General features: G+C 41.1%; 1 protein-coding gene across 1 annotated transcript; it reads left to right on the top strand.

Moving 5' to 3' along the window:
* Positions 1 to 14319: 14319 nt before the first annotated feature.
* Positions 14320 to 20220, top strand: LOC117341342. Its single transcript, XM_033903202.1, has 3 exons — positions 14320 to 14338; positions 14459 to 18666; positions 20095 to 20220. The coding sequence occupies exons 1-3, from the start codon at positions 14320 to 14322 to the stop codon at positions 20218 to 20220; spliced, it is 4353 nt and encodes a 1450-aa protein (XP_033759093.1).
* Positions 20221 to 23420: the final 3200 nt, after the last annotated feature.

Genomic DNA, 23420 nt, shown 5'->3' on the forward strand with positions numbered 1-23420 from the left:
AAATCAAACTGTCAGATCGAACTATAACGAAAGATTTTTGTTTGTATAATTGTTTAACGTCATATCGACAGCTAAGGTCATTTAAGGAAAGGGTAGATACAAGGGGGCCGATAATGACCGATATGGGTTAGAAACTGTCACTTCCGATTAGGTAAGAAAGACGTATGGTAAAATTATTCGGGCATTTCGAAACTTGAAAAGTAAAATAGAAGTTTTGATATTTGAAGCCTACATGTTGTAGAGACGACCGCCATCACCACGGAAACTCTCACGAGATTCAAGCTCTGTTACATGGCGCCGTAAATATTTTGAACAGCTGGAAAACATGTAACCGACTGTAGAAAAACTATGTATACGAATTGATTAGACAAGCAGATAATTTGAGCGACTTATGAAATATGCAGTAATCATGCGAGTATTCTTACAGAGTCGTTCAGCTGTTTTTAATATTTAAACACACGACATGATGGGTCTAATTAGGTATAACGAACAGCGAACTCTCGGTCGGGTGTTTGTACATTTAAGGCAGACAGCGATATAGAATATTTCAATATCATATTGAGCAGTTGTTTGTTATTTCTAGTGATATTAGTATTCCGACATACGATATATTCTGTCAATATTTAACACATTACTTGAAACCTTGATCACATATCAGAGGGTCACAGGGATCACAGAGGGTCACAGGGATCACAGAGGTTTGGTTTAGTTTGTTTAACGTCCTATTAACAGGTAAGGTCATTAAAGGACGGCCTCCCGTGCGTGCGACATGCATGTGTATGATGTGTGCTTATGTTACAGGGATCACAATGGTCACAGTGGTTACAGGAGGATCACAGAGGTCAAAGGTTACAGGAGGATCACAGAAGTCACAGGTTACAGGAGGATCACAGAGGTCACAGGTTACAGGAGGAGCACAGTGGTCACAGGTTACAGGAGGATCACAGGTTACAGGAGGACCACAGTGGTCACATGTTACAGGAGGATCACAGTGGTCACAGGTTACAGGAGGGTCACAGGTTACAGGAGGACCACAGTGGTCACATGTTACAGGAGGACCACAGTGGTCACATGTTACAGGAGGATCACAGTGGTCACAGGTTACAGGAGGGTCACAGGTTACAGGAGGATCACAGTGGTCACAGGTTACAGGAGGACCACAGTGGTCACATGTTACAGGAGGACCACAGTAGTCACAGGTTACAGGAGGACCACAGTGGTCACAGGTTACAGGAGGACCACAGTGGTCACATGTTACAGGAGGACCACAGTAGTCACAGGTTACAGGAGGATCACAGTGGTCACAGGTTACAGGAGGACCACAGTGGTCACAGGTTACAGGAGGACCACAGTGGTCACAGGTTACAGGAGGATCATAGAGGTTACAGGAGGATCACAGAGGTCACATGTTACAGGAGGACCACAGTGGTCACAGGTTACAGGAGGATCATAGAGGTTACAGGAGGATCACAGAGGTCACATGTTACAGGATGACCACAGTGGTCACAGGTTACAGGAGGATCACAGAGGTCACAGGTTACAGGAGGATCACAGTGGTCACAGGTTACTGGATGATCACAGTGGTCACAGGTTACAGGAGGATGACAGAGGTCACAGGTTACAGGAGGACCACCGTGGTCACATGTTACAGGAGGACCACAGTGGTCACATGTTACAGGAGGACCACAGTGGTCACAGGTTACAGGAGGATCACAGGTTACAGGAGGACCACAGTGGTCACAGGTTACAGGAGGATCACAGTGGTTACAGGTTACAGGAGGATCACAGGTTACAGGAGGATCACAGTGGTCACAGGTTACAGGAGGACCACAGTGGTCACAGGTTACAGGAGGATCACAGAGGTCACAGGTTACAGGAGGACCACAGTGGTCACATGTTACAGGAGGATGACAGTGGTCACATGTTACAGGAGGATGACAGTGGTCACAGGTTACAGGAGGATGACAGTGGTCACAGGTTACAGGAGGATGACAGTGGTCACAGGTTACAGGAGGACCACAGTGGTCATATGTTACAGGAGGATGACAGTGGTCACAGGTTACAGGAGGATGACAGTGGTCACAGGTTACAGGAGGATGACAGTGGTCACAGGTTACAGGAGGATGACAGTGGTCACAGGTTACAGGAGGACCACAGTGGTCACAGGTTACAGGAGGACCACAGTGGTCACAGGTTACAGGAGGACAACAGTGGTCACAGGTTACAGGAGGACCACAGTGGTCACAGGTTACAGGAGGACCACAGTGGTCACATGTTACAGGAGGACCACAGTAGTCACAGGTTACAGGAGGACCACAGTGGTCACATGTTACAGGAGGACCACAGTAGTCACAGGTTACAGGATGACCACAGGTTACAGGAGGATCACAGTGGTCACAGGTTACAGGAGAACCACAGTGGTCACAGGTTACAGGAGGACCACAGTGGTCACAGGAGGATCATAGAGGTTACAGGAGGATCACAGAGGTCACATGTTACAGGATGACCACAGTGGTCACAGGTTACAGGAGGATCACAGAGGTCACAGGTTACAGGAGGATCACAGTGGTCACAGGTTACAGGAGGATGACAGAGGTCACAGGTTACAGGAGGACCACAGTGGTCACAGGTTACAGGAGGACCACAGTGGTCACAGGTTACAGGAGGACCACAGTGGTCACAGGAGGACCACAGTAGTCACAGGTTACAGGAGGATCACAGAGGTCACAGGTTACAGGAGATTCACAGTACGCCCTATTTTTATCACTTTAAGCTTGATTCACAGTTTTCCTGCTAAAGATCTATAAAATTTTGATATGAATGGCGAGGTTATGTCTACCTGTAGTAGGTCTCCTGATGGTATTGGTTTATTGGTTTGGTTTATTTTGTTTTACGTCCTATTAACAGCTTAGGTAATTTAAGGACGGCCTCCCGTGTGTGCGACATGCATGCATGTAGTGAGTGATGTATGCATTGGGAAGTAGAAAGTTGTTAAGAAAGAAGAGAAAAGATAACATCACAGATTTAGTCGCCTATTACGATCATGCAATGGGGGCAGGAGGTACAATTCTTACGCCTTATATGGAATGGAATGCAAGTAAATATTAAACTATCCGTTATTGCATTCTTGTTTGCAACATTAACATGTGTTATGCGAATTGAACCTTATCATTTCCTTTATTATCATTCATGTATTCAGTGTTAAGATTGCATATTGCAGTTTGATTATTCCAGTCGTCAACATTGTCATTACGAGTTTGCATTGCGCAATCCGGTATTCGCTAAGTCAACATTCAGTATTGCATTATCGGCATTCGCGTTGACTTTGTGATTGTGGGCGATCTCATTATTTAGTTCCTCATTATGCAGTATGGGGGCGCTGTGGTGTTTTATGCTATATATGCTCGCCCAATAATAAGACTTCTGTCTGTGAACCCAACATAGAACAACGAAAATCTACTAAGACTACTAACACAAACGGCCATATCGTGTATCTACTATGCTGGATAATCGCAACAAATTAACTAGTCTCAAAGAAGGAAATTTGTTTAAAAAACATTTTTCAAAAACAAATAATTAAAGCAATTAAGTAGGACTCAGCCATTAAAAGACATATTTCTTAAAAAAAACTTCGAAAAAATAATCGATTTTTTTTAAATCGCAATTTTTTGTTGTTCTATGTTTGTGTAGCAGGGGATGTTCCTGTTTGTATGTTCAGAGGGTAAGCTGACTAGTCAAGCTTGTCTCTATATTGTGTATTGTGTGTGTGTACCTGTCACTGTGACCCTTGTTGTACTCTATTCACGTGCCCTGTCTGTGTTGATGTTTTTGTCGTGTAGTTGTTTCTTGCTTTCTCGTTAGAGTCCGTCTTACCCGTGTACCACTGCGAGTCCTGTATTGTGATTGGTTGTTTAGTGTCGTATTGGGTGATAAATTCAGGGTTTTACTTGTAGACTGGGCAGTCTGACGGATTGAGTTCCTGCATGCTGTCACCTTCTCTTCTAAGGTATTTATAGTTAGGTTTGGTTTGGTTTATTTTGTTTAACGTCCTATTAACAGCTAAGGTCATTTAAGGACGGCCTCCCGTGCGTGCGACATGCATGCGTGTGGTGAGTGCGTATGTGTTTTGGGAGGCTGCGGTATGTTCGTGTTAAGTCTCCTTGTGATAGGCCGGAACTTTTGCCGATTTAAAGTGCTACCTCACTGAAGCATACTGCCGAAGACACCCAGCAGAACACCCCACCCGGTCACATTATACTGACAACGGGCGAACCAGTCGTTCCACTCCAAATATGCTGAGCGCTAAGCAGGAGTAGCAACTACCATTTTTAAAGACTCTGGTATGTCTCGGCCAGGGGACAGAACCCAAAGCCTTCCTTAGTTAGGTTAGGTTTTAGGTATGTAACCCGTGTACGGTATATATATATGTATGCTATATACGAATGTAGAGTATTTAGATGTAGGACGGGTATAGTACCCGTGAGTAGTAGTCTTGTATTTACGGCACGTGTTATATGTGCTGTCCATGTAATGTATGTATATAATTATGTGACATGACCTCTGACATTGACGGTTCACTGACCACCACACTCCTGCATGCGACCCACGATTTCTCCCGCCAATTTCTGTCCTAACTAACGCCGCCACAACTCTTTCTATCACTCTAGATCGGATCGCGCTCGCGAGAGCACGTTCGTATTCTTGTAGATCTAGAGTCGAATATACATCATCCTATACCCCTGCAAAGGGCACTGGATACCGCTGGTGGGAGGCCTGGGAAGTCATATGTAAGCGTGTGTGTTTATCGGAGTGAGAGGCGTGAATCTATTTGGTGTGCGTCAGTCGTGTTATGGTCTGTTTCATTGTTATATTGTTGTCTATTTTACTTTTAGTTTTTCTTTCTCCATGAGAAATAATAAAACCACAAATGATAAACCGAACTTGTCTTGGGTTATGAGTTTGACGACCCCGGTGACAAATGGCGCCCAATGTTCTAAATAACCAGGCGGCGGAATCATTGCTCACAGAGTTCTGGGAGATGGACCTGACGAGGGCCGAGGGATACCCCACCATTCTTTTCTGGAACGGGCTATAGAGAGAAGCGTTTGGCTAACGCAGAGTATTTGTGTATATGTGCTGAACTGACCGCTATGCCGAACTTGTGAGTGATTATGGACGGAGTGGACCACAGTGCGCGGCTATGGGACATTTGAACATTTTTTGACTGCGATATTTATATTTCATGTATTGTTATATGTAAATTGTATTGTATTCTGTTCGTAAGTACGGAGTAGGTGTGAACGTAGGTTTGAACAGCATTATCAACTTGCCAGGTTTCTCACCGTTGATTATCGATATTTTGTAAAGTTGAAATTATATATATATATTATAGATTTTTGTTTCTATAATACTACTTTCATATCTGATATCTATAATCCCATTTGCTTATCATATACTTCTAATATTAAACCCTGCACACACGACGCTTGACAAGACAAATAAAGCAGATTGTTGTGTATATGTCTCTAGTTTCGTGTTCTATACTGTAGTCTGTGTATAAGAATGCTACTGGGTATGTGATATGTATCATTGCTGTACGTTTATTAATTTTGATATTATTTTCAACGTTTGAATTTTCAGCGCAAGATACTAAGCAGTCTTCACATACTAACAGAATGTCAGTGCTGTATGGTCTGCTGCAGAGGTATTTTTTTCACATAGCTGGTACCTGGTGCTGTGTTGCATACAGAGTAGTGAAGAAATTGTGAGTATTTATCAATTTCAGATTATAGGTGATGACCAGTAAGTTAGAAAAATATATTGCTAAACCTGTGGAATGACATGGTACAGTACATTATCTCGTCATCCAAAAGTGTTGACATCCAGTAAGGGGTTTTCTTTAGTTAGGAATATTGATTTAGCCAAACAGTTGGGGATAGATATTAATTTCCTTTGTAAGGCTGGGGCGAGATTTGCGTATTATCTCCCTTGGTTACACAAACATTTGCAACATCACATAGACTTGTATGGTGATATGACTTTGTATGTTTGGCTTGGGACATGTGATCTCACGGTCAAGCAGGGTAGATATGTTAAACCGAGACATTCTTCAAATGAGTCAGCACATGCATATTTATGTCATTATATCTACAAGTTTAAACATTTTGTGTCTTTATACCCTAGTGTTAAACTAATATTTGTGGAAATACCACCCTATTCAATAGTAGAGTGGAATGTCTCTAAGGGTCATCCTGAACCAGAATCATTTCGGACACAGGACTTGATTCTTAGGGAAAGATTGTTAGATTTGAATGACCGTCTGTCCACGGTTAATTCGGAATTATCCGTGAAGGTTCCTTCATTAAGGGTTGACCTGCTCAGATATAGAAAGGCCAAGAAACAGTCAAGGTTTTCTGTAAACTTTGGTCTATATAAAGATGGTATCCATCCTGGAGCTATGTTAGCTCGATGTTAGATGGAAAAATTTGTCAGGGCTGTGATAACCGATTGTGTGTAAGATGATTGATCTTGATAGTTATAGAGTGCCTTGTAGGTAGGGGAATCCCAATCACTTTGTTAACTCAAGTCATTTAACTACTATTACTGAGTATTTGTTTTGATAGAGTGTGTAGTGCCATTCACTACAATTTTGTTTATTGTGCTTATATAGTTTTACAAGTATGTTAATTTAGTAGAAGCATACTACGTCAATCACTGCTGGTAAATTGTCTCGAGCGCCTTGTAGGTAGGGGGACTCCCAATCACTTGGTTAACTCGAGTTTTATGATACTAGTATTGGTTGTAGGTGTGTTACTGTTATATTGTCTCGAGCGCCTTGTAGGTAGGGGGACTCCCAATCACTTGGTTAACTCGAGTTTTATGATACTAGTATTGATTGTAGGTGTGTTACTGTTATATTGTCTCGAGCGCCTTGTAGGTAGGGGGACTCCCAATCACTTGGTTAACTCGAGTTTTATTATACTAGTATTAGTTGTAGGTGTGTTACTGTTATATTGTCTCGAGCGCCTTGTAGGTAGGGGGACTCCCAATCACTTGGTTAACTCGAGTTTGCTGATACTAGTATTGATTGTAGGTGTGTTACTGTTGTATATATAATACTATTACTTCTTTATCTTTTTGTATAAAATTACCTGGATTTGTCAATAGGGCAGATGGTAATGCTGATGATAGGGTGTTACCTGATCAGAGCCTGTCTCCAGAGGAGATGGCAATTATTAGGATCTTAAGTGCAACGGGGACGTTTAACATCACCCAGAAGAAAGATTCAAAACCTGTCTTCAGTGGGGAGTTTGTGAAAACTAGTACCCCTTGTAGAGCAAATCAGGATCGGGATGATGAAAAACCATCAGTCCGATATGATACTCACCATAATGAGTCTCATCTCATTCGAGCACCAGAGGTACCAAAGATTCCTCAATTCTCAGGAGAAGATCCTCCAATAAAGGGAGATGTATCTTTTCGAGAATGGCGGTTTGAGGTACAGTGCCTTTCCAATGATGACGAGGTCACAGATAGTGTGCTGTCCCAGGCTGTCCGTAGGTCTCTGCGGGGCACTGTACGTCGAATGATGATGTCATTAGGGAGAGAACCCAGCACTCACTCTCATACTCTCTAAATTAGACGATCTTTTTGGAGATGTGAGTACAAACGGCATGATCATGCAAGATGTTTTTAATTCGTATCAAAAGCCTGAAGAGTCGGTGACAGATTTTGGCTGCAGGCTTGAGACCATGCTGTATGTCGCCGTAGAGCATGGATATTTAGATCCATACTCAAAGAGTGAGTGGTTGCGGCCACAATTTTGGACCTCCCTATCCTCTGATAGACTTAAAAGTCAGACGAGGCAGAAGTATGATACTATTAGGGATTTTGACTAACTCCTTAGAGAGATTAAGAAACAAGGGCCCAATGGGCCCAAATCGCTCACCTGCAATGCAGTGATCTTTTCGTATATGGATCCTGCAGTTATTTGAAAGCATGCTACAGGACCAATATAATAATGTCTCTCTGCACTTTGGCTTTTCACTAAAAGTCATTCAAAGATTTAAGCATACTTGATGGACGTGACCTTGAATGCGAGTCAGGGTCATTCATTTGAACAAACTTGGTAGCCCTTTACCCCAGCATGCTACAGACCCAATATTAACTCCATGGGACTCTTGGTTATTGAGAAGAAGTCGTTTCAAGATTTTAGCCTTTTTGACTCCTGTGACCTTGAATGAAGGTCAAGGTCATTCATTTCAACAAACTTGGTAGCCATTTACCCAAGCATGCTACAGACCTAATATCAAGTCCCTGGGACTCTTGGTTATTGAGAAGAAGTCGTTTAAAGATTTTAGCCTTTTTGACTCCTGTGACCTTGAATGAAGATCAAGGTCATTCATTTGAACAAACTTGCGAGCCCTTCACCCCAGCATGCTACAGGCCAAATATTAGGTCTCTGGGACTGTTGGTAATTGAGAAGAAGTTGTTAAAATTTTTAGCCTTTTTGACCGCTGTGACCTTGAATGAAGGTCAAGGTCATTCATTTCGACAAACTTGGTAGCCATTTACCCAAGCATGCTACAGACCTAATATCAACTCCCTGGGACTCTTGGTTATTGAGAAGAAGTCGTTTAAAGATTTTAGCCTTTTTGACTCCTGTGACCTTGAATGAAGATCAAGGTCATTCAATTGAACAAACTTGGTAACCCTTTACCGCAGCATGCTACAGACCCAATATAAATCCCCTGGGACTCTTGGTTATTGAGAAGAAGTCGTTTTAAAATGTTGGCCTTTTTGACTCCAGTGACCTTGAATGAAGGTCAAGGTCATTCATTTGAACAAACTTGGTAGCCCTTCACCCCAGCATGCTACAGACCTAATATCAACTCCCTGGGACTCTTGGTTATTGAGAAGAAGTCGTTCAAAGATTTTAGCCTTTTTGACTCCTGTGACCTTGAATGAAGGTCAAGGTCATTCATTTGAACAAACTTGGGAGCCCTTCACCCTAGCATGCTGCAGGCCAAATATTAGGTCTCTGGATCTGTTGGTTATTGAGAAGAAGTCGTTTAAAGATTTTAGCCTTTTTGACTCCTGTGACCTTGAATGAAGGTCAAGGTCATTCATTTGAACAAACTTGGTAGCCCTTCACCCCAGCATGCTTCAGACCCAATATCAAGTCCCTGGGTATTTTGGCTATTTAGAAGAAGTCGTTTAATTTTTTTTAGCATATTTGACCCCTGTGACCTTGAATGAAAGTCAAGGTCATTCATTTGAACAAACTTGGTAGCCCTTCACCCCAGCATGCTACAGACCTAATATCAACTCCCTGGGACTCTTGGTTATTGAGAAGAAGTCGTTTAAAGATTTTAGCCTTTTTGACCCCTGTGACCTTGAATGAAGGTCAACGTTATTCATTTGAACAAACTTGGTAGCCCTTCACCCCAGCATGCTACAGGCCCAATATTAGGTCTCTGGGCCTTTTGGTTATTGAGAAGAAGTTGCTTGAATGGAAAAGTTGACGCCGGACGGACGGCCGGACGACGGACGCCGCACCACGGCATAAGCTCACTTGCCCTTCGGGCAGGTGAGCTAAAAATAGAATGTGGGTTTTCCCCGTTTGGGCAGAAGATTTAATAGGAAGGTGAATACATCGGGGCCTACTGATTGGATATTAAGGTGAGAGAAGTTTCCAAAGTTTTAATATGTGGGTTGGGCAATACATATAGATGTAAAATATATAGAAAAACAGTTATTTTTTTGCTAGCCTGTTTTTGTCAGGGGGAGTAAAGTGTGTATTTTGTTGTTAATTTAGATGAATTTTTGGTGCTGATTTCAATACAAGGTGGCGGCCCCCATATAAAAAAAGTTCAAATTGGTAGAATTTTTTATAATTCCATTTAGAGGTTTCCGAGATGACATACTTCAAAATTATTGCTACTGTACCAGTGTTGAAAACTCCATTTAAGCAGTACAGTGATAAACGTTAACATTACCGTCTATGGGAAATCATTTGGTTCCGTGGTCCCTATAGGGAGCTACCAGATTTGACATTTTATGCCGTTCAGCGTCCCTGGACACCAGATTACGGGACCCATGTGAACATGTTCGGCTGGGATTTTCATCATGGAGGTATTTTGGCAGAATTTAAGCAGGAAATTAGATTCTGAGCTTGTTTATAATGAAAATATGGGCCTGCGTACAGTGTAAAGGGGGCCATCGACCAGGTTAATAGGAAAATATAGTATTTATTTCAATGGTAGCTGTATGACGCGTGTTTCGTAGTCCCGTGGTGTGTCTGGATGTTCTGTAGTCAGTACCCCGGTTCGATTTTTGGTGTTTTTTTCTGGTTGTACTCTTGACCCTAGCCCGGTTCGGTGTTCGGTGATGTGATTGGTTGTTCTGTGGTCACTACCCCGGTTCGATTTCTGTTGGTTATTTTGGTAGTTTTGTTGTCCCTAGCCCGGCCCACTGTCCTGTGTGTGTGTTTTGACTCAATTATATACAAAAATGCTCTTGTCCTAGGTTTTTTTTAGATAAAGGCGAGAAATAAGGGGGTTGGGGAGATAGCATGGATTCAAAACTTTTTCGAAAAAAAAAAATTGGTTTGGAGTCCCCAAACCCAAACTCTTTATAAAAAATTTTTTTTGAAGGGGCCCCTTTTTTGGGGGGTTTTTAACCAAAAGGGGTAAATTTGCAATGACCCCGGGGTCTCACGTTTGCCCCTGGAGAGGGGGTAAACTTTACTATAGTATATATAGGGAAATCACATTTTTGACTATTATTTGTTGGATTTGTATTGGAATTCATTCTAACTTGTATCAAAATATCAGCATGGGATGACAGTTTGATGTTATGTACATGTTGGCCCTAATTGACCCCCAGGGGCTGGTGGGCGGGGCCAAAAAGGGTCAAATTGACTAAAATTTCAAAAATCTTCTTCTCTACTCTCAGATGTGGTAGAATCAAATACTCTTCATAGATGGAAGGGTCTTAAGGTGCTTTACCAAAATTGTGAATTTCATGACCTTGGGGTCTCACATTTGCCCCTGGGGAGGGGGTAAACTTTACTATAGTATATATAGGGAAATCACATTTTTGACTATTATTTGTTGGATTTGTATTGGAATTCATTCTAACTTGTATCAAAATATCAGCATGGGATTACAGTTTGATGTTATGTACATCTTGGCCCTGGTTGACCCCCAGGGGCTGGTGGGCGGGGCCAAAAAGGGTCAAATTGACTGAAATTTCAAAAATCTTCTTATCAACTATATGTTAGAATCAAATACTCTTCATAGACTGACCCCATTAGGACTGATGGGTGGGGCGAAAACGGGTCAATTTAGTTGGCCGAAATATTTCAAATCTCAGGTGACCGTTAAGGCCCTTTGGGCCTCTTGTTTTGGTGTAATATTTAGTTATGGAGGTGAACTACAGCTAAATCCCTGCAAACTATCAGTTGTTGCTGGACCCCTGACAAATGTGCTTACTCTACATGTGCGCAATTTATTAATAAATTACATCCTTGAGGTTTCTCTCCAGTTAAATTTAATGTCATTAAATGTTCTATAAAGGAACACCTAGTTCTCCTAAAATTGATATTTGGCCACAGGGTTCCTGTAAGATAAAGAAATTACCAGTTATACCTAGAATTTGATCTCTGCTAATGAAATAAGGCACTTGTCTACATATTATTGAGTATAACCCAGCATCAACTGTGAAAGTCTAGTTTTTTTTTTATTGTGTCAAGTTTGGTTGCACAGTGGAAAGTAACGTGTGCAATTTGTTAATGTAATGTGTAACTTATTTTTTATATGTGCCTAGATGTTATATGGTTACTATATCCCTATTGAAGAACAGGCTGGAAAATAGAAAAGAAATGTCAATATTCATTTTTGGAATTTGAATTGCTTATAACTATGTGCTCGGGAGTGAATCAGGGTGCTGAAGGATCAAATATTCAATGCTCAAAATGCTCAGGGCCCAAACATTGAATCTCAGAATGCTGAAAGTCAAATGTCAATGCTCAAGGCTTAAATGCTAAACATATACTTTGTTTATACTTGAATCTCAATATGCTTGAGATCCAGATATTAAATAGAAATGCTCAAGGTCTAAATATGCCATGCTCAGAGTGCTTGAGGCCTAATTATCAATGCTAAACACATGTATGCATTGTTTTATACTGGGCCAAAGAAATGCTGCCAGGAAAAAAAACAACAAAAATATTGTTTTATATTAGGCATAAGAGGTGCTGAATCATGTAAACTGGCAAATATAATGGGCGAGCATGTTTTATATTAGGCATAAGAAATGCTGAATCATGTAAACTGGCAACTATAATGGGCGAGAATCTCGGATGTAAAATCATAATTTGGAAGAAAATTTATGTGAAAACATAAAAGGATGTCGAGTATGTCCACTATACAGAATTGTGTAATCCGAAATGACACCTTGAACTAGATTATTCCCAGGAGCTTGAAAGAAAGAAACACTGTATAAGAAGCAGTTGAACCTTTAAAATTTAATATCCTCTGAATAGACATTTTATGGAAAGTTTGTCATTTTGTACAATTTTTGATGATCATGACTTAGGGTGCTATGATCACCCCTGTACTAATTGCCTGTAAAACTAACTTTGTCCTTGTAGATTGACAATACAAAGGAAATATAGGTATAATTATTGATCATGAATTGATATTGTGTTAACTATAAGAATTGTACCTGCTGCCCCCATTGCATGATCGTAAGAGGCGACTAAACTTGGGATCTTATCTTTTCTCTTCTTTCTTAACAACTTCTTCCTAATGTCTCCCTTGACAATGCCTCACTTTTGGCCTTTAGTTGAGCGTTCGCCCCTGTGAGGAAGGCTTTTGGTTCTGTCCCCTGGCCGAGACATACCAGAATCTTTAAAAATGGTAGTTGCTGCTCCTGCTTAGCGCTCAGCAAATTAGGAGTGGGACGACTGGTTCGCCCGTTGTCAGTATAATGTGACCGCATGGGGGTGTGCTGCTGGGTGTCATCGGCACTATGCTTCAGTGAGGTAGCACTCTAAATCGGCAATAAATGCCCTCATGGATATGTCGGGATCTGCCCCGATGGACAGTTCCGCCGCCTCTTCAACATTTCCTGGCACCACAGAAACAGCAGCTGCACTGTTCGCCGTGACCGTGGTAGCTGGCGTAGCCTTCGCTGGTGTGACAGTCGTGGTTGCACTTGTAACCGCCGACGTCGAAGAGGACGAGCGCCGTTTCTTAGGCGGGGTAAGGTCGAGGGCCTTGGACGGATGCTGCCGTTCTATATGGCGCCGCAAATCCCCTTTCCTGGACAGGGTCTGCTCGCAATACTCACAGGAGACTCTTTTGCGGATGTCCCCTGTGTCTCCCCGGCTCCTGTCCTCCCTAACGGATGATTCTATCCCGAGTCCTCTCTTCGCTCTCTCACATTCCACGATGTGTTGCTGTAATAACGCCATGTTATCAAAGTACCTCCCACACGCCATGCATCGGAACGAGTCCGCCGTTCGTGAAGAGTGTCTGGAGTAGGACATTTCTGTAAAATAGACAAAAAGGATGCATTAGACCCCCATCCAAAATTGTCGTTTGACTAATATATTTCAAATTCCTCAAATCGGCGCGGTAACATTCGTGTACGCGTTGGTCTGTGATGATCACCGTGTGCCCACAAATTATCACTATCTATACCGCTCTCTTCGCTGTAATCTTCTTGGTGATCTTCTACGATGCTGCCTCCCTCTGCGTTGAAACCGCCGTGCCGTACCTTCCGTGGTTTTATACGGTCACTATGTACGACTTGTTTCCGTCCCCCAGCAACAGGCTGTACCTCGTACGTTACATCTGAAATAACGCGTGTGATGGTATACGGTCCGCGCCAAAACGTTGTTAGCTTGGGGCTTGTGCCGACCTTAACAGTAGGGAAGTATACCAAGACAACGTCTTTTGGTTTGAGTTTTTGACTGCTTGAACGGGTATCGTGATATCGCTTCTGGCGTAGCATCGCAGATTTCATGAAAATCCTGACATACTTATACGCCTGCTCTATGGTAGCACACCACAGTAAGACAGCCTGGCCATGGGCAATTTTTTTGTTAAGCAAATAACTCCTGTATTATGATATGCATAAAAAAATGAAAAAAATTAATGTACACTATAATTGGTATATTCAGTATGAAGTAGTACATACAGCCTTCACATTTATTAAAACAAAAATCAATAAATTGGTTCCGGATTTTAAATATCCGGATTTTCCGAACGTGTGTTTACACGGGAAATTTAGTTTTGCCTACAGCGCAAAATGGAAGCCCACAGAAAAGGTATATCTATATCTCCTTCCTTAAACTGAGTCTGATCAAACCCGTAAATCATAATATCTTTTCATTCTCTTCTGCGAAGAGACCAGAGTTTTCCTTACAAGTTCATTAAATTCTGTGCAGTTCATAACTCCACGACTCATTCCCTCAATGAGTGCAGAGAATTCAGAAGGAAACCTTTGGCGGAGAGGAAACTTTTGTTGAAAGAACATAAGATCTGTTTCAAATGTGGTGAGACTAACTCACACATGGCTAAAGAATGCAAGGCCATCATTAAATGTAAGCAATGCGGAAGCAAACAACACCCTACTGGTTTACATCAAACTAATGAGAGTGAGCGTAAGGATTTTAGCCATTCAGAAATGATTCCTCATGGCGGGGAGCAAGTTCAAAGTGTAACAACGAAGTGTACTGCAGTATGTGGACAAGGAATCGGTGGCAGATCCTGTGCTAAAACTTTACTGGTAAATGTGTTTCCGGCTGAGCAACCAGAAAAGGCCATTACAGTTTACGCAGTGATAGACGACCAAAGTAATAGGACACTGATTAGTCCAGAGCTTCTTGACCAACTAGGAGTGCAGGGCGAGGATTACTGCTACACTATTTCTTCATGTACCGGAACTGCTCAAGCTTCTGGACGCAAGGCTGACGGATTAGTCGTTAGTTCGATTGATGGATTTTCGAGTCACTTACTACCGAGTACTATAGAATGTGATGATATACCACAAGACAGATCTGAGGCAGCTACTCCAGAGGTTGTTCTACATCACTTAAAGGAACTGAAAGACCATATTCCTAAGTTCCGATCGGATTGTCACATAGGGCTTCTGATTGGAAGAGATTTACCCGAGGCACATCAAGTTCAAAGGCAGATAGTAGGACCTAGACGAGCGCCATTTGCACAGAAGTTGAGCTTAGGATGGGTAGTTATAGGGGAAGTTTGCTTAGGCAAAGTGCACCCTCCTAGTACTGTCAAGGTAATGAAAACTGCTATAATCAACAGTAGGGGTTCTATATTCCAACCGTGTGACTTCAACCTGTATACTAAAGAGAGTTCGGAGAACGACCACATCTTTGTTAAAACGAAGGATGATGAAAAGGTCAGTCTGTCTGTTGAAGATCGTCAGTTCCTTGATGTAATGAATGAAGAGTGCCATAAAGATACAGAAGGATTTTGGACAGCACCTTTACCTTTTCGATACCCAAAGTCTAGAATGCCCAACAACAGACCTGTTGCATGGAAGAGAGCTATGATCCTGGATGCGTCTCTCAAGAAGAACCCTACAAAGCGAGAGCATTTTGTATCCTTCATGCAAAAGGTCCTTGACTCTAAAGCAGCAGAGGTAGCCCCACCTACAACTGACGAGGTATGGTACTTGCCCATATTCGGGGTGTATCATCCGAAGAAGCCCGATAAGATCAGGGGAGTATTCGATTCGTCTGCGACTTACAAAGGCATTTCTCTTAATGGAACTCTCCTGTCTGGACCTAACCTTACCAATAGTTTACTGTCAATTCTCCTTCGCTTTAGAAACGATTTGTATGCAGTGACTGCCGATGTGGAACAAATGTTTTACAGGTTTCTCGTGAAGAAAGAACACAGAGATTTCCTGCGTTTCCTATGGTACAGGAACAATGATCCTACTGAGGAACTAATAGAATATCGAATGCGAGCGCATGTATTCGGTAATAGCCCGTCACCAGCTGTTGCCACCTACGCCCTACGTAAAGCGGTTGAGGATGCCGAGAAAGATGTCAAGGATCTAGTTAACCAGGATTTTTATGTCGACGACTGTCTGCTATCTCGTCCTACCCCACAACTAGCAGCTGATGTCGTGAAACGTACCCAGTTGGTGTTGAAGACTAACGGAAACATTCGTTTGCATAAAATAACCTCAAACAACCCTGAGGTGATGAACGCCTTTCATGAAGAAGATCAGTGTCAAACATTGAAATCTTTGAACTTTGACAAGGATGCACTGCCGGTACAGCACAGTTTGGGCATGTCCTGGGACCTAAACACAGACTCTTTCAAGTTCGATATCCAGGTCAATACTAAACCGGAAACCCGTCGGGGCATGCTCTCCACTTTAAACAGCATATTTGACCCGATCGGTTTCCTATCACCAATCACAATCCATGGTCGTATTCTCTTCAGGGAGATTGCTACTGGTACCGGATGGGATGAACCTATACCTACAGAGCAACTGGAAAAGTGGAATGTTTGGACAAGGTCTCTGGAACAACTGAAGGACATCTCCATTCAACGAATGTTCGTTCCTCTTTCCCTCAGCACATCGGACGGGGTAGAACTACATATCTACTCCGACGCCTCGGAGAAGGCGATTGCGACGGTGGCATATGTGGTTACTTTACACGATGGAATATACCATACTGGTTTTGCGGCAGGAAAGTCAAAGATAGCCCCAGTTAGAGGACACACTATACCTAGACTTGAGCTGTGCGCAGCCGTCATGGCAGTTGAACTTGCTGAATTTCTTTGCGAATCTCTCCATATATCTCTACAATCCGTGAGGTACTACAGTGACAGTAAGGTCGTTTTAGGGTATGTTAATAACAAGACACGCAGGTCCTACACATATGTTGCTAATCGCGTGGAAAGGATTTTGCGCAGCTGTCGAGCAGATCAGTGGTCATACGTCAATACTAGAGAAAATCCAGCTGATCTTGCTACTCGTTCTTCCACCAAGCCAGAGGATTTTGCAAACAGCAACTGGCTACGAGGTCCTGAACAACTCTATAAAAACTTTGCTATAACACCAAGGAAGTTTCCATTAGTAGAGCCAGATGATGACAAGGAGCTGCGACCGGAAGTCACAGTAGCTTCCCGTAAAACTGTTTTAGAAGAAAGCTTCATTGACCGCTTACAAGATTTGTCTAACTGGCGCAAACTAGTGAATGTCATAGTCCTGATTAAGAGAGCTGCTCGTCGCTTCAAGGGAAAACTTACCCCGGACTCTCCGACTGAGAGCACAACACATCTAATCAAGGAATCTACTGCTGTTATCATTAGACTTATTCAAGAGCATGCTTACCATGAAGAAGTTTTGTGTCTAAGGGAAGGAAAACATGTGCCCATGTCAAGTCACATCAGGAATTTGGACCCTTATCTGGATGGTTCTGGTGTCTTGCGTGTAGGGGGACGTCTAGGAAAGAGCGATCTTCCTATCGAGGAAACTAATCCCATAGTTTTACCTAGTAAACATTGTCTGACAAAGCTTTTAGTCCAGCATCATCATAAAGCAGTATATCATCAAGGACGGCTTATCACGGAAGGTTCATTAAGAAACAATGGTTACTGGATAGTAGGTGCTAAAAGGTTGATCACCAGTATCATTAGTAGCTGTGTTACGTGCCGGAAACTTCGAAGGCCCCTGGAACATCAAAAGATGTCTGATCTCCCTAAGGATCGACTTGTTCCAGGGCCTCCGTTCACCTCCGTAGGTGTTGATGCCTTCGGACCTTGGTCCGTAGTCACTAGGAAGACGCGAGGTGGATCAGCAAACTCGAAGCGGTGGGGAATGCTGTTCACGTGTCTGACGACACGTGCCATACACGTGGAGGTAACAGAAGAAATGTCTAGCTCATCATTCATCAACGCTCTGCGACGGTTTGTTGCTATCAGAGGCAACGTGAAAGAAATACGTTCAGACTGTGGGACAAACTTTGTTGGAGCTGTGAACGAGTTACACATTGACAGCGTTAATGTTGGAGATGGACCTACTGCCTCTTATCTCAATGATTCTGGCATCGTGTGGAAATTCAACGCTCCACATTCCTCCCACATGGGTGGAGTGTGGGAGCGAATGATTGGGGTAGTTAGGAGAATACTTGATTCTATGTTAATGGGTGCTGCAGGCAAAAGTCTAACGCATGAGATTTTGGTGACATTCATGGCTGAGGTGTGCGCCATTGTCAACTCTCGACCAGTTGCCTCCATTTCGCATGATCCAAAATCCCCGGAAATCTTAAGCCCAGCTGTTCTTCTGAATCAGAAAGTGAATTACTATGACCCAGTTACAGCATTGAATTTCTCCGAAAGAGACATCTATAAGGGTCATTGGCGCAGAGTCCAGGCCCTCTCTGAAATGTTCTGGAAGAAATGGCGCGAAGGTTACCTTCAAACCGTACAGCCACGTAGGAAGTGGCAGGATGATCAACGAGACCTCAAGGAAGGAGATATTGTTCTTCTCAGAGATAAATCACTACCGCGCAACGATTGGGCGTTAGGAATCATTCAAACTGTGTTTAAAAGTGAATGTGACAATAGGGTTCGCAAAGCTGAAGTTCGCGTCGCAAAGGACAACAGAGTGACTGTGTTAACGCGTCCGATAACAGAAATGGTTCTTCTTCTTGAAAAGTAGACTATGGACTCTGTAAATGAAGAACTGTGTATTCTGGTTGTTTAACTTTTATAATTTGTAGTAGAAAATAGTGATATTACTAATATCAGACGGGGAGTGTGCTGGACCAGCAGTAGGAATTACCTCCCTTGGTATAGCCTACGTCAGTACGTGATATTTAGTAGTTGTTTGTCATGAGTTATCCCCCGTAGTGTCGCTCTTCGTATTGCAGAAGAACGCCAGAAATTATAAACACGTTTTACAGCGTTACAAGACCGCAGTGCATTTGTAAGTTTTTAGATATATTTTGCAATGTCAATATGGTATATATTGTTTGACAAATATCACATAAGTAATGTGGATCGACGTTCGATTGTCAAATTTAGACATTAATTCAGTATTGTTCGGTTAAGCGATATGGTAGTATTTTTCGAAACAGTGCAAGTCATTTCGTCCCATTTTATATGTATGGCAAAACAGTGCCTCGCTGATTACATGGAGCCTTTTACTTGTGTAACTAAAATGTAAAATTAATGTGTAGCATTACCTCCCATTGTTTGATTTACCATTAATTGTCATTTTATCGATAAATGCGTATTTTAAGTCTGTTAAGGAAAGTTACAGTCTCCTAGTCATATGATTACAGATGTCAGTATTTAGTGCTGCTGTGATTTATTTGTATACACTGTGTAGTTGTAGTTATATAATAATATAGTATGCCAGTTTGAGTTTATTACAATCTCCACATACATATATCTTCATATATATCCAAGGGTAATAAGTACTTGTGCAAGCCTATTTTTTGAAATGCCTTAAATCAGAAGTCAGGTGTCACCACAGCGTAAGTTTATATATGCATGTACAAGTACAGTACCTATATATTGTAATGATTCAATCTATAATTGTTAATCACATGTGTGAATAGTTAAATACTAAATTGTTATAGTGTTTATAATACTATCTATTAGAATGTTGTCTATGAGTTCAGTTCTCAGACATGATAATATGACCATTAACGATGAGGCTAATTGATATCAGAGTTAATATGTCAATAGTTATAGTAACAACAAAGTCTTTGATTGTACAATGTACCTTTAATTTCCAAGTAATTATATTGTTGATTTATCAATATTATGATACTAGTATTCAGTATTCTAGTCAACAATGTTAGCTATATAGGAAAAACAGTATGTTTAGTATGAAATAGAATATTTGTCACTATGTTAGGACTCATAAGAGTATTTTGTTTCACATTTCAGTTCTTACGGTGTTAACTATGGTTTTAACTATAGTGTTATGTTGAATAAACAAGTTTGACGTCCGTTATCTGTCTGTCATCATTCAGCAAGGGTGAGTGGCGGAACATGCTGTGCTCTACATAATTTCATTCTACAGAATGAATCTTCTGATGATGAAGAGTTTGATCTGCCAGATGATACTTGCTGTCCACTAGCTGATGACAACTCTACAGGACAAGCTGCCTTGGGAAAACGTCTTGAGATTGCAAACATGTTGATGTAATCAGGAAAATTCATCAGGCAATAAAAAAACATCTCCTTGATTTTGATTACCTTCCCATCGCAAAGAAAAATATAAAGAAACAAGTGTTATTTCAATATACTTTAATTTACTGCTAAATGTTTGATAAGAGATGTTTAAAATGAAAAAAAAACCATTTATACGAAATATTTCTTGATCAGCGCTAGAGGTACTTTTTCAGAGGCACATACACCAATTACCAGTAAATAGTTTTACACACCTGCTTGTACTTGTGTTTAGGAGTAGGGGCACTCCACGCGCCCCCTAACATTATACAGTATACATATCAATTAATTATTTATTTAGCATTGCTGAAGTCAAAGACTTCAGAATGGCGTTCCTTTCCGCAGCTACTTCTACCGCTTTCTTCTGGGTGTCCTTTATTTCTGTCAAGATGTTGTTATGTTTTTCAGAGAAGTCCCGAAACCATTCCGGCATCTCCTCTCTCTTCCTTTTTTTCTTTTCTTTTCTGATTATTTCAGGGGATTTTGCTTTTCCTGCTGAAGTTGCTGCTATGGTACTGCTATTCCCTATTAATATATCATGAAGGCATATATCAGAACAGTCAGTTAAAGGCAAACCCATAATTAATCATGTGGGGGAGGTGTGAGGCTTCTGAATTAATATATCAAAGGTGGTGGGTTAAAACCTTATTTTTGTATCCAATTCCTTATATTTACATTTGCTCTGCATTTTCCCATTGACACAATGATAAGAGGCAGTTGCTGTTATATCACCTATAACACCCAGTGCCTCAGGCTATAACGCCCAGTGCTATTGTGACGTCATCAATTTCAACTGTTGTCTTCATTTGATTTTGGGCTCAAAAACTTGTTGATTGGTTTGGTTTGGTTTATTTTGTTTAACGTCCTATTAACAGCTAAGGTCATTTAAGGACGGCCTCCCGTGCGTGCGATATGCATGCGTGTGTTGAGTGCGCATGTATGTTTTGGGAGGCTGCGGTATGTTCGTGTGAAGGCTCCTTGTGATGGGCCGGAACCTTTGCCGATTTATAGTGCTTACTCACTGAAGCATACTGCCGAAGACACCCAGCAACACACCCCACCCGGTCACATTATACTGACAACGGGCCAACCAGTCGTCCCACTCCAAATATGCTGAGCGCTAAGCAGGAGAAGCAACTACCATTTTTAAAGACTCTGGTATGTCTCGGCCAGAGGATAGAACCCAAAGCCTTCCTCACAGGGGCGAACGCTCAACTAAAGGCCAAAAGTGAGGCATTGTCAAGGGAGACATTAGGAAGAAGAAAGTTGTTCAGAAAGAAGAGAAAAGATAAGATCCCAAATTTAGTCGCCTCTTACGATCATGCAATGGGGGCAGCAGGTACAATTATTACGCCCTACCAGCAGGGCAGGCAAAAACTTGTTGAAAAGAATCAATAAATTATAATTATACTGATAATATGGTCATATAACACACATTGCTATTGCTGACAAACTTACATAAAGCCCAAGCAGGCTTTGTTTAGTTTGTCATCAATAGCAATGTGTGTTATAGGACCATAACAACTTTTGCTGAAATATTCATTGCTTAAATGACATTTAACTTGGGTATTAAATCTAATTTAATATCTGATGGATGGTGGTCTCTGAAATAGTGCCTCCCGCCGCTGCCACATGGTCAAATAGATAAATTTAGTTTTGACAGTTATCTTTCTGCATTGAATAATGCAATACAACCATAAAAAGAAGATAAGTTAGGCTGCTCCATTATTAACTGTTTGCTGAAACTGATAGTACTTAGTAATTCAAAAGAAGTTTGTTTTTTACCAATCCAAATAGTATTTGTAACATAATAAAAGCTTAAACCAAAGTTCCATGACTAAGACGTGATGAAATGTAATCTAATTGATATCAAATGGATGATATTTGTATATATTTAGGATAATATGTACAGCAATAACAAAATAACAGGCCATATTACATGTACCTTCCAGTGGTGAAACAATTGTTCCTGGCCGAACAGCAGGATCACCGGCCAACAGCTCATCCATGAGCTGAAAATAAGACCAGTTCATAGTATGACATTATGAATTATATCTGTATTACATTGTAGTACAAAATAGTCATCAACAGTATCTGTATTTTCGATAAGAAATCTGTACAACCAAAAATAACTGGAATGCTGTATCACATGGAAATTTAAGTAATTTAATTTGCCTTGTGCATTCTCTTCTGTGGTTGATTGAGTAATTAGTTTAATGTCTTGAGGAATGGTTTTAGTATAGGTCTATAAAGGATAGGTCTATTATTAGACAGTTGAAAAAAGTTTTCATGATAATGCACAGTTCAAAAGGATGGTCCCTATAAGTACCATAACAATTGATTTTCTTTTAAAATAACTGTTCTTTGATAAGTTAAGAATAATTGTCAGAGGAACTTCCATATTTTTTAGCATGAATAAAAATAAATTCAGCAATATTTTATCAAAGGTTGTTTTAATCCAGATTGTTATTGATGACAGACTTGATAATGCCAATGATATCTAACTATTTGATCAACAGTAAAATAATGGCACTGTCAGTCCTGTATACTATATATACATGTACCTCAAAATATTCCCATTTCCTTCTGCCCCTTCCAGTCTCCTCATGTCCATCTGCTATGACCTTGTATCTGCAAATATTGAGTACAGACTAGAATGCACTACCATGTAATTCAGATTGAAACAATTGGTTCTTTAACAAAAATGTTTCAAATGTTTTTGCTGTTATAGCAGCTGTACAATAAAAATATATTTACAGAACCACTGCATGTGTCTTTAAACATGCATGACATCTGTGTTCAGAGCATGGATTTATTTTCATCTTATGGTTCATTTTTTCCTGAAATATCAGGAAAAGAAAATAGCACATATATAATAATAACATGTAACTATGGAAACACTAAATGTGTGACTCCTCATGTACACTGTACATGACTTTATGTTATAATAATAATGTCTCAATGAAAAATGAGTTGTCCATTGTAAAGGAGAATCATTGAAAATATGTTAATACAAACAATTACAGTATGTTTTCTCAAACATATATACACGTAATAAATAAAATCTAACACAAGTATTCGTGTACAGGGCCTTTTCTCGTCGGTTCGGAATGTTTGGTTTGGTCTATTTTGTTTAACGTCCTATTAACAGCTAAGGTCATTTAAGGACGGCCTCCC

This window comes from Pecten maximus, chromosome 13, assembly GCF_902652985.1.
Source record: "Pecten maximus chromosome 13, xPecMax1.1, whole genome shotgun sequence".
Taxonomy (NCBI): Eukaryota; Metazoa; Mollusca; class Bivalvia; order Pectinida; family Pectinidae; genus Pecten; species Pecten maximus.

Bases quoted from the DNA above. Each gene is read 5' to 3' on its own strand.
- LOC117341342 (XM_033903202.1), top strand. The intron at 18,667-20,094 runs GTGACTGTGTTA...TTCATTCTACAG, and splicing joins GCGTCGCAAAGGACAACAGA to AATGAATCTTCTGATGATGA.